This window comes from Microdochium trichocladiopsis (genome assembly GCF_020744255.1).
Source record: "Microdochium trichocladiopsis strain MPI-CAGE-CH-0230 chromosome Unknown B0I36scaffold_17, whole genome shotgun sequence".
NCBI lineage: Eukaryota > Fungi > Ascomycota > Sordariomycetes > Xylariales > Microdochiaceae > Microdochium > Microdochium trichocladiopsis.
In genome coordinates, this window is record NW_025763560.1 from 40,367 (window position 1) to 53,073 (window position 12,707).

Here is a 12,707-nt window from a genome sequence, read left to right on the forward strand (position 1 = left end):
TCGTGCTGGGATCGGCGCGTCCACGACCCAGTATCGCGTGAACTGCCTGGCCGACGAGAACGACTGGAGTGCTACGCCCTCCCAGCTGCTGGGTCTGTCGTGCTCCTGCTGTCCGGCGGCGCGCTGCGTGTTCCAGTGCCGCGACATCCGCTTGCTGCTTGTCGTCAGATATCGGCACGCCGTGCAGCGGAGCCCGGCCTGGACGGCGAGCTGCTCGATCGCCTTACTACCGTCTGCCGGGAGCTCGGCCGACTGCGGGTCTACTAGCCCGCCGCTGCTAGCTGTTGCCTCTGCGATCGCGCTCGTGAGCTCTCGAATGCGCCGTAGCTCGTCGCCCTGGATCTGGTGCGCCTGCCGGAAGTGCGGAGCGACGTTGACGCCTGGCCGGATCGCTCCCTTGCAGTACAAGCACATGAGAACGCGCGCCGGCTCGTACAGCCAGACAGCCGAGTCCGTGATCTCTGGTGCTGCCATTGTTTGTCTTTTCACGAGTCTGTTATCGCGTCCGTATTGTATGTAGTTCTGTGATTTCTCGCGCTTGCGACTTAGCATTTCACATCTATATCTATTCTATCTAGCTGTTCCGGCCATCTACCCTCGTACCTACCTGACCTGACCACCCCTGCGTAGTCCTCTCCTCCTCGTATCTCCTGCCGCGTCGCGTGGCTTGCTTTTTCATTTCTCTTCCTACATAGCGCGCCCGTTTAACCTTTTCTATGTACCCTGGCCTGGCGATATCGCCCGCTCCCCTGGCTGCGGCTGCTGTAATGCGTGCCGCGTGCACGGGCCCGGGGGCGCTGGCCGGAGTTGGGGTTTAGCCTGGGGGTTAGCAGTTAACCCCCAGCCGTTTTGGCTGCGCGGAACCTGACTGCGTTGGGGTAAGGGAACTTGACTGCGCCGGCCCGTGCCACCCCGGCTTGGCCCGAGCTCCCCACCGGGAACTTGACTGCGCCAGCCAAGTTCCGCCGGCAATAATGGTTAGGGCTGCCACTTCTCGGAGCTGAAAATCTCCGTGGTTCCAGAAGCCACCGGCACCTGCAACACCTATTGAGAAGCGGATTCATGCCGGGGTGCGATGGTGGCTTCTGATAATCTGGTCGCTTCCTTCTAGTGTCTGTGCATGTGATAGCTGAAAAAGCCTTGGAATTCCAACAACAGACCAGCCTAGGTGTTGGAATTGTAATAGCACGACAGGTGTGGGTGAGCAATCGCGGCTCACATAGGTCCCCGTAAGGCCCAAAACGGGCTTCTTCTGCGTCTCCGGGATTTTGACATCGTCAAACGAAGACTGGCTCCATTCGACTGCTCTGATATTGGTGACAGCAAACTCCACTGTGATTTATAAGCAACATGTCGCCCTGGTGGGGAAGATAAGCGTACGAAATGCTTTGCGGTCCAGCCTAAAGCCAAAGACCGTCGGACTGCAAATGAGGAAGTCGCCTTCTTCAAGATGATCTGGGTGGTCCTCTCACGGCTAGTAAGACAGCCATATGCCTCTTGCCAAGGGCCTATAGACTGTGTCGCCCTCAGGAGGCTATGTGCGAAAGCGGTGTGTGTGCCGCCACTATCACAACTCGCACTTGGTCACTACGTGTGGCGCATCGCCTCCAGCGCCTCCGATGCTGTCTCTATCCCCTGCGTCATGGGCCTATACACGGGCGTCAACTCTGTAGTGCTACAGTATGTGCGTCTCTCTGCGTGCCACCTAGGACACAGGGCGAGGACGACGATCGGTTCTAGACCATGACGATAGAACCGAAGATGACGGCCATGGAACCGTCCTTCACCCCTTTACAACTTCCTTCGGCTGGCTGAAAGAGCGGAGGCTTGCGCATCTGACCACAGTATGCAAACAGCCCAGTGGCCAATTTTAGTGCACTTTGATCTAGATGTGTGGGTGCCAAGCCTTCAGCCTTTGCAATGCCGAAGCCCCCTTTCTCAAGTATGTCCCTCCCTACTTTAGTACCTACCAATGCTACTCTGTCTGGAGAGAAGAAGTCACCTCTTCCTTTGCTTTGACGCCTTGAGCACAGCCAACTTGGAAGTCGCCGGCTCACTAATGGTATGTCAAGCCGTCTACGAACATTGCAGCTTGGCGGCTGAAACCTCAACTGCGTGGGTAGGTTCTGCGGATTAAGCAAATCATGAAGCTGGCAGACCGGTGGCTTGACGTGCCGCCAGGTAGAAGGAGTTTCCCATAAAACTACCCTTCTCACGGAACTCGAACAAGGCCAGCGGAGCCCACTGCCGCACCAAGATGTGATTGGTCGTCTCGATGTCATGTACTTTGTTAGACCCGCATTTAGGCTTGCCAAGAGGGCCCTGAGACATCTCGATGACATGCATTCCAGTGAAATGCCATCCAATGAAATGCTATCCCAATACCATCCGGACTTACTCTCACATGTATCAGTATTCCGATGGACACGTAGCCCCCTTGCAGGACTACCTAGGTTTTCTTGTACAACTCTGTTCCTTGATTTTGGGGCTAAGTCACCTTAGCGCCAAGGGCTGAAAAGAAAGCATGTAAGACAGTGTGATGTAATTCGTGTCAGCCCTACGGACAGCCACACTGCTCCGTTTGGCTCGGAAAGGAAAGATCGGCACATATCGATCAATCATAAGACGGTAGCTGCCAATTACAGTCCACTATGCCACACCCTCTCCAAATGTGTTTCAGCCAGCTGTGTTCTCGCGTTCTTCATCCCAGAGTCTCGTGAAAGGTCCGTCAATGGCTCGTTTTCTTTTGCGCCAACAAAGGTATGAAAACCAGACTGGGTACAAGGTGCAAAGTCCCCTTCACCAGAGCCCAGAAATCGTCATTGGCTACTGGGTTTCTCTCCTCTCCATTTGCCACAAGAAAAACATCTCGATCTTGTCTGACAGAATGGCAAGGACGGAATGGGATGACAAGCCATGAGAAAAAAGGCCAGAGCGACAAAAACATCCCGGGGACAGCAGGTATTAACGTTAGATCTCAAGCCAGTCACCGGCCCGCAATGGAAACTGGTGACTGCTTTGCGCACCAATTTCCTGTCGGCACTGCTCGTCTTCGCACTCTTCACCCTCAACCATGTGACGAATACGCCGATTCCCTTCACGTGGGCGGGTGGATTCCGCGTCACTGCTCCCGCTAGGCATCCCGACTCCCCATGTACGGCGACAAAACTCAGCATCATGCTCAGCCGATAGAAAGTAGCTTTATGCGAAACCTCGGGGCTGAGGCTTTTACTCGGCTACAACTAGTGTTCCTCCAATTTGCATGTGAATGACCCCCCATGATTTCTCTCGACTTCCTTAACGAATACTTTAAATTACCCCGAAACCATGGGTATGACAACTACACCAGGCATTCGCAGATTAAATCGACCAGAACATGGGCGTCTTTGCACATGTAAGACATGTCCAATAGCGTGGGCATGCTGCGAGGACTTAAATGCACCAGCACACTTTTGAGGGGCATCGAGACTTGGGCTTCCGTATTCGCTGCAGTTGTAAGACACTGACCATTTGCACGCGCCGCAGATCCGTCGATGAACATTGTGGACCCAATGTATGCTCAGCCAGCGTCAGGCAAGAGGTCTGAGCCACACGGATGTGGGCAAACCAGTTCCAGAAAGAAGCATAAACATCGATGGAGTAAAACTTATCCGAACGACGAGGAATGCAAAAAAGAGTCCTACGTTCTGCCGGCGGTCAGGGAAAGGGCCTCCCCGTGGAGCGATGGCTTGCAATGTCTTCCAGCCGCAGAGCTCTGCTCCGCAGACCGAGTTTGTACCGGCCCACGTTGGAATTGGTCCGCGAGAACTTGGTGGCGCTGGTTGACACAAATTCCAGCACTAAAATTGTGCGCATCGTGTGGCTTTGTTGACCCCTTGGACCAAGGACCGCCTGTCAGTCAATGGTTCTGCGCCACCTCATCTAGTCGACCTCGTCGTGCGCCGGTGCGAACCGCTGAAACCGTTTGCCATTATAGTGGATGTTTGCCGGATCATGGCTGTGTTCTCGGAACCCATCTGGGCCGTGAGTCGCCAAGATCTGCTTCTGTCACCACACCCCTCTACCTTCCGACCTTCGGCGCGCTGGCTTGGTGGCTGCGGAAAACCCCGAAGGCGTGCATATCGAGGACGCTCTCTCTCTTCTCACTGGGTGTTACAACACCACTTTGCCGTCTCGTGGTCGCCGACATTGTCAACCCAGGTGGCCGACGCCGTCCACGGATCCGTGTTGAAGTTGTCGTCGCCTTTCGAACTGTCTAGTAGGCGTTGGGGGTCTCTCGCTGGGAAGCAGTGAAAGGAACACAACCCTGTCATCGGCTGCCCTGGGGGTCTATTCTAGGGATCTCGCGCCCATCTTTGGGCCCAAACCCTCTGCCAGTGGGGGGAAGGGAGGTCGGTCCAACACAGCCCTACGGTATACCGCCTAGAGACACATGTTCCCAACCCTCCGAATAGCCGGTCCAGAGGGACCACACCCGAGCCGTGTCACACCACCGGCTCTCGCCTTCGTGCTGCCCCACCAGCCACCAAGACATCCATCCCGACTCTTTGGATCTCCGCACCTTCTCTGGCTCTTACTGGCTGGCACACCCCCAGATCCCCACTGCCCTCGCCAACATGTCTGGCACTCCACCCTAAACCCGGCCGGCAGCCGCCTTGTTGGTGTGGGCAGTGCTGATCTGCTTGGGGTTGGAAAGATCTTAGCAATGCTCATCAAGCTATGGGAAGGTTGGTGTGGCCCTGCTGGTCGACGGCGGCGGCAGGTAGCCTGCAGCCAGGGTGCTCAGCTTCGCTCAGCAGCACCCCCCTCTACCCTTCGTGCAGCAGAGCCTACATGCAAGAGGCATGCTCCATCTCGTCGGGGTATGTCCTGTCGCATTTTCGTCCTGACAAGTCCCAACCCCTCCCTTTCAGCCCGATCCCTGATACTTGGACCGCGGGAGAGCATGCCGTGGCTTGGCCAACCCCATTGCAACGCAGTCCCGAGCTGTGCTTGAGCGTTCGTCCATGATGCTTTGCTCCGGTGCCCGAATAAATACAACCGGCAGCTGGAGCTGGCTGCATCAGGACCTGCCATCACACTCCCCCTCCATCTTCTCCTCCCCCTCCATCTTCTCCTCCCCCTCCATCTTCTCCTCCCCCTCCATCCCCTCCTCCCCCTTCCCCCTCATCGCTCCTAGATCGAGCTCCCGCTGCTTTGGACGTTGCTTGACCCAAGCCGTCTTCTGCTTCCCCCTCCCGCCTGGTCATCGCCGTTGTACTTGCATTGTTGGGTTCCTGGGCTGTTTTGTCTCATACTTGACCCGCCCCATTGGGCGTGACACATACCCGCGTCCCCGCGAGCATGGCTGCGCTTCTCCTAACGTGTGCTCTAGCCGTTGTCGTTCAGGTTTTCCGCTTCGACCCTGCCTACGTCGACTATAATCTCAACCAGAACAAGGATGCTGTAGATCCCCTTGACTACTCGGCCGAACGACCAGGCCATACATACTTCCCGTCACCCAGCGACTGGCGATTTCCTTTCTACACCCTCTTCCTTGACCGGCTCGCCAACGGCGACCCAACCAACGACGACATCAATGGCACCGTCTACGAGCAGGATATTACGAGCAACCAGTTGCGGCATGGCGGCGACCTGCGGGGTCTTGTTGACAGTCTGGACTACATTCAGGGCATGGGCATGAAGGTCAGAGCCTAGCCTGTGCACCGTTTCTCTGTTTGGAGCACAACCCCACTGACACTCTCCCAGGGCATCTACATCGCTGGGTCACCATTCATCAATCTTCCATGGGGTGTCGACTCCTACTCGGTGAGCTCCTGATGTTGATGGGTTGACAGTTGCCCCCACGCCTCTTACTGACGCCATCCCAGCCCGTCGATCTGACTCTTCTCGACCTCCACTATGGAACAATACGGGAATGGCAGGACATGGTTGACGCGGTCCACAAGAGGGGGATGTACGTGATGATTGATCATACCATGTCAACGTGAGTCTCCCATGATGTGAGGGCCAATGGCCATGTCCGGCTGACGTCAGGTGCCCGTTGCAGCATGAGCGATCTCCTTGCGTTCAAGGGCTTCGAAAATATCACAGCCACCTTCCAGGTCGAGGAACACAACGTGAACTACAAAGGCTCTCGGCAGTATCTCGACTTCCAGCCGTCCAATGTATACCTGGAGAAGTGTGATTATCCGAGATTCTGGGACGTCACTGGCAAGCCTGTGGGGCGGGATGTCACCGATCTTTTCAAGGGCTGCTATAACAGTGACTTTGACCAGTATGGCGACATCGAGGCTTTTGGCGTTTTCCCAGACTGGCAGCGTTCCCTGGCCAAGTTCGCCAGTGTGCAAGACCGCCTCAGAGAATGGAAGCCATCTGTGCGGAACAGGATTGCTCTCTTTTCATGTCTCAGCATCATCATGCTCGACGTTGACGGGTTTCGCTTCGACAAAGCCACACAGATTACCGTGGACGCACTGGCAGACCACAACGAAGCTGTTCGCGCATGCGCCAAGCGGCTTGGTAAGGATAACTTCTTCCTGCCAGGCGAGATTAGCGGCGGCAATGCCTACGGTTCCGTCTATCTCGGCAGAGGCCGGCAGCCAGACATGCTGCCAGAGTCACCGGCCCACGGGATGAACTTGACGACCAAGATACTCAGTGATGTGAAGAACTTGACGATCCGAGACGGGGGTAAAAATGCGCTCGACTCGGGGGCTTTCCACTATTCCACCTACCGCTACCTTACTCGGTTCGTGGGTCTCAGCGGAAATCTCGAGGCGGGCTTCGATGCCCCTAGCAACTGGGTCAACATGTGGAACCATTTTGCCTTGACCAACGACTTTGTCAATCCGAACACCGGTCTCTTTGACCCGCGCCACATGTACGGAACCATGAACCAGGATGTCTTTCGGTGGTCAGGCATCACCCAGGGAACCGAACGAATGATCCTCGGCTTCTTCATCACGACGTTGCACCTGCCTGGCATTCCGCTAGTGTTCTACGGTGAGGAGCAGGAGTTTTACGTCCTCGACAGCACGGCCGACAACTACATATTCGGACGGCAAGCCTTCACGCCCTCGCAGGCATGGATGATGCATGGCTGCTACGCGGGAAACAGTACGCAGTACATCAATTGGCCAGTTGACAGCGCGAGGCGCGGATGCGAAGACCCGAAGAACGCCCTTGACCATCGCGACCCATCGCATCCTGTTCGCAACATCATGAAGTCCATGTATGCCATGCGAGATAACTACGGTACCTTCCGTGATGCTTGGCTGCTACAAACCCTTGGCAACCAAACCGAGTTCGTGCTCCTCGAAGGAAGCAACGAGACCTACACCGAGTTTGGAATATGGTCTGTTGTTCGCGCCTACCAGCCGACAGTTCAGGGGCAGTTCGCATCCGACCCGATTTGGCTCGTGTACCACAACCGAAACGAAACCACCGACTACACATTCGACTGCAGGGAGGAGATGACGGCCTTCTATGCCCCGTTCGACCAACGAGCCACGGTCAAGAACCTGTTCTATCCCCACGACGAGATCACGCTGGGAGACTCGAACAAACACTTTGGTTTTGCACGCTCCGAAGAAAACACTGGCTGCCTCTCCAAGATTACCATGAAGCCGTTTGAATTCCGGGCTTACGTGGAAACAAAGAACTTTGTCGGGCCCCCGCCCATGATCACCAAGTTTACCCCCGGTCACGACGCTGCGCTCAACGCCGACGAGATCAAGGGCTCGGTCGACATCTCTCTCGAGTTCTCCGCGGAGATGGGATGCGGCAGCGTTCAGGACGCGATCAAAATCACATCCACCGTCGAGTCCGGCGGGGAAGTGAAGCTGACGCAGCCAAAGTGCGCTAGGATGACTGAGACGCAGCCAACCAAATACGTTGGTTCCATCCCCTCGAGATGGCGTTTCACCGCCACACTGACTAACGTCAACGATGGCATCCATGAGATCATCGTCGACAAGCCTCTTGCGGTGGCTGGCGACTCAACGAGCGCTGTCGACCATTTCTTCCTCCGGGTTGGAAAGCCGAATAACCCAGTTGTGTTCCCAGGCTCGGCCAATTATTCCACCACCCTGGTGACGAAGGAGGGCAACGATCTTTTCGTCAACCACGCCGCTGCCGGTGCGGATAAGTGGCGCTATTCCACCAATTGGGCGTCCTCGTGGAGCCCGTGGGTTGACTACAAGGGAGGCAAGGACAAGATCTCGAACCTACCTTGGTCTGGCACTCCGCTCCAGGGGTGGGAGGGGGACCACGTCAAGGTTCAGTACTGGTCGAAGAAGCTGGGAAGCAGCTCTTTCAGGCAAGAGGGCGACGACAAACCCCAGAAGGAACGCCGATTCCCTCATGTCTTTGCTCACGGCCAGTTCAACAAGTTTGGGTTCGACTCTGGGCTCAAGAATCAGCTCGCCTTGACCGGCGACGGAAAGTGGGAGCTCCACCTGATGGCCGAGTGGCCCACCATGTTCCAGCTCAACATATGGGGCATGAATCCCGACCAAAAGCCGGACGCCGGCTTTGTGTATGGCGATGTCGAGGGCGATGGCATTGTTGACCGAATGCCGCCCTCCTCGCTTGTGCTCAATGTTCTCAATGCCACCCACCCTCCCCCGATGCCGGCTCTCTCGTACAAGCTGTTCTTTGACGATAAGACGATGCGATTCACAAAGGAGCCGCAAGGAAACATGTGGATCCAGATCATCATGTTCATCCTAATGGCGACTCTCCCTATTGTTGGCGGGCTCACGGCTGTTTGGATTTTCATGGGCTCCTTCTACAAAGTCAAGGTCAATAAGATTGGCTTCAAGAAGCGCGGCCGGTCGCCGTTTGGCAATCTGGCCAACGGTCTGAGCACCGTCTCCTTCGAGAACTTCCGCCACAAGAACGAAGCCGGGATGGAGCTTGCTGGTGTTCCTGGCAAGCGCAGAAAGGTGATCATCGCAACCATGGAGTACAACATTGACGACTGGAACATCAAGATTAAAATCGGTGGTCTCGGCGTCATGGCGCAACTCATGGGCAAAGCTCTTGAGCACCAGGACCTGATCTGGGTGGTTCCCTGCGTCGGTGGCATCGACTACCCCATTGACCAGCGTGCGGAGCCCATGTATGTCCCCATCATGGGCAAGGAGTACGAGATCGAGGTGCAGTACCACCAGGTTCAGAATATTACCTACGTGCTGCTGGACGCACCCATCTTCCGCCAGCAGTCCAAGGCCGATCCGTATCCGCCGCGAATGGACGACATCGATTCCGCCATCTACTACTCGGCCTGGAACTACTGCATCGCCGAGACCATTAGGCGGTTCGACCCGGATCTGTACCACATTAACGACTACCACGGCGCAGCGGCTCCTCTCTACCTGCTCCCAGATCGGACGATCCCCTGTGCCCTGTCGCTCCACAACGCCGAGTTCCAGGGCATGTGGCCGATGCGGAACCCGGAAGAGTCGAAGGAGGTCTGCGAGGTGTTCAATCTGGATTCCGAGATTGTGAAGGAGTACGTCCAGTTCTGCACCGTCTTCAACCTTCTCCATGCCGGAGCCAGCTATCTGCGCGTCCACCAGAAGGGCTTTGGTGCGGTTGGAGTTTCGAAGAAGTACGGTGATCGCTCGTACGCTCGGTACCCCATCTTCTGGGGTCTGTCCAAGATCGGCCAACTGCCGAACCCCGATCCTAGCGACACCGCCGAGTGGTCGAGAGACGAGGAGGTTCAGGAGAAGGACGTGGTTATTGATCTCGAGGCAGAGTCCAAGCGCGGCGACTTCAGAAAGCAGGCTCAGGAATGGGCAGGCCTGGAGATCAACCCTAATGCCGAACTCTTCGTCTTTGTTGGGCGATGGTCGCTGCAGAAGGGCGTTGATCTGATCGCCGACATCGTCCCGCCCATTCTCGAGAAGTATCCCAACACGCAACTGATCGCCATTGGCCCCGTGATCGACCTCTACGGCAAGTTCGCCGCTCTCAAGTTAGCCAAGCTCATGGAGCGCTATCCGAAGCGCGTGTACAGCAAGCCCGAGTTCACCTCTCTCCCGCCCTACATTTTCACGGGTGCCGAGTTCGCCCTCATCCCCTCTCGCGATGAACCGTTCGGTCTTGTCGCTGTCGAGTTCGGTCGAAAGGGAGCTCTCGGCGTGGGGGCTCGCGTCGGCGGTCTTGGTCAGATGCCCGGTTTCTGGTACACTGTCGAATCGACCGCGCCGCAGCATCTTTTGCACCAGTTCCGTGAAGCCATAGTTGGTGCATTGGAGTGCAAGCCGAAGACGCGGCAGAAGATGCGAGCATGGAGCGCAAAGCAGAGATTTCCTGTCGCCCAGTGGGTCGAGGACCTTGACATACTGCAAGGCGAAGCGATCCGTCTTCACAACAAGGAGGCCAAGAAGCGCAAGAGGGTCTCAGCCGGCTCGATGCTCACGGTGCCTTCGGGAGCTAATCTTGGTGGGGGTAACAGCAGCCGCAACTTCTTTGACGATTCCGACGTGGAGACGCCCCGTCAGTCCATGTCGCGCTCGCGGGCGTCGAGTCTCGCCGTTCCCTTCATCACAGAGACCGACCACGATGAGGACGACAGCAGACGCCGTTCTTCGTCGAACCCCTTCTACGATCAGCCGGGCTCGGGGACACCGCCTCTGCCGACAATGTCAGGCACTCCGCCGGCTCCTCAACAATTCGCTCCGCCCAATCCCATGTTTGCCAACCAATCCGCCATGTCGTCTGTGAGCCGTCTCATGACCATCGCGGCCAACGACCCGAACCAATCTCGCCTGAGCGTCGACACGCTTGCCATGCGGATGATGTCGCCCGATGGGTTCGACGCGCAGCCGCACGCCTTTGGCATCTACAACAACCCCCGGGCTCGTCCCGGTGGGCTTGAGATGTACCAAAACCGCAACCGCAACAGCTCGGGCCTGTCGGTTGTCGATGTGGTCGGCGATCGCCACGACTTCAAGCTCCAAAACGTTGACCCGTTCTTCACCGACAACACCGGCGATTACTACAAGGCCTTTGAGGACAAGCTGGCAGACCTCAACTCCAAGAACTCGGAGACGGATCTGTGCATTGACGACTACCTCAAAGCGAGCGAGAAGCAGTGGGCCAAGGACTTCCGCGAAGCCAAGCTGGGGCGCGAGAGAAGCCCCAGCCGTAATAGGGATTCGGCGCTGCTGATCAAGAGGAACAGACAATCCATGGCACCCAGCATGATCAGCGTCGATACCATCGCGCCGTCCGAGGATGAAGACTACCACGACGAGAACCAGCCCGGATCGGGCGGCCGCGATGACGAGTTTCTCCTCGGCGAGGGATACAAGCCTCCCACGGGTCTCAAGAAGATCCTCTCCATCCGTATTGGCGATTGGCCTGTCTACTCCTTCATCCTTGCGCTCGGCCAGATCATCTCGGCCAACTCGTATCAGATCGTCCTGTTGGCGGGAGAGGCGGAGCAGACGGCCAGCCAGCTCTACACCATTGCTGGCACCTATGCAGTCACCTCCATCCTGTGGTGGTTCATGTTCCGTCGGTTCACCGCGCTGTACGCCCTCTCGCTGCCCTGGTTCTTCTACAGCCTCGCGTTCATGATGCTGGGCGTGACCCCTTTCCTGCCCGAGCATGCCCGGGGCCCCGTCCAGAACACGGCATCAGCAATGTACGCGGCCGCTGCCTCGAGCGGCGCCCTGTTCTTTGCCCTCAACTTTGGAGATGAAGGTACGCACTGACTGACCCCCCCTCCCCGTTGCGCATGCATGCTGACCCGTCCAGGTGGCGCACCAATCATGATCTGGATCTTCCGCGCCGCCGTCATCCAGGGCATCCAGCTGCTTTACAACGTCGGTCTGTGGTTCTGGGGCAGCCTCATCACCCAGCAGAACGGCGTCGGCCTCATCAACGGCGCGTGGGTCGCCGGCAAGGTCCCGACCGTGCTCGTCATCACCCTCCCCATTGCCGTCGTCCTCTGGGCCATCGGTGTCATCTCCTTTCTTGGCCTGCCCGACTACTACCGCCAGTCCCCCGACACGATCCCCAGCTTCTACATGTCGCTCGTGCGCCGCCACATCGTGCCCTGGTTCTTCTTCTACGTCGTCGTCCAGAACTTCTGGCTCACGACCAACTACGGCCGCAGCTGGGAGTTTCTCCTCTTGTCCCGCGCCCTCCCCTCGTACGCCGCCGTCCTCCTCTCACTCGGCTTTTTCACCCTTCTCTGGGCCGCGGCGCTCTACGCCTTCACCGTCTTCTCCCGCACCCACCCCTGGATCGTCCCCCTCTTCGCCATCGGCCTTGGCGCCCCCCGGTGGGCCCAGATGTTGTGGGGTGTCTCGGGCATCGGCCTCTACCTGCCCTGGACCGGCTCCGCCGTCGCGTCCGCCCTTATCTCGCGCTGCCTGTGGTTCTGGCTCGGCATGCTCGACAACATCCAGGGCGTCGGCATCGGCATGGTCCTGCTCCTGACCCTCACGCGCCAGCACGTCGCCGCCACGCTGCTGGCCGCGCAGGTGCTCGGCGCGAGCTTCACCATCCTCGCGCGCGGGACGGCGCCGCACAAGACGGGCCCGGACGGCGTGTTCCCCGACTTCTCCGAGGGCGCGCTGCGGGGCATAGCGCAGCCGTGGTTCTGGGTGTGCTTGGCCATGCAGTTGGTGCTGCCGGTGGGCTTCTTCAAGTTCTTTAGGAAGGAGCAGGTGGCCAAACCTTGA

At 57.5% G+C, this 12,707-nt stretch overlaps 1 protein-coding gene across 1 annotated transcript; it reads left to right on the forward strand.

Annotated features, from left to right (window-relative positions):
* Positions 1 to 5,343: 5,343 nt before the first annotated feature.
* Positions 5,344 to 12,707, forward strand: B0I36DRAFT_257486 (putative cell wall alpha-1, 3-glucan synthase; the record flags this gene model as incomplete). Its single annotated transcript, XM_046151019.1, has 5 exons — positions 5,344 to 5,685; positions 5,749 to 5,808; positions 5,871 to 5,986; positions 6,050 to 11,721; positions 11,776 to 12,707. The coding sequence occupies 5 exons, from the start codon at positions 5,344 to 5,346 to the stop codon at positions 12,705 to 12,707; spliced, it is 7,122 nt and encodes a 2,373-aa protein (XP_046004115.1).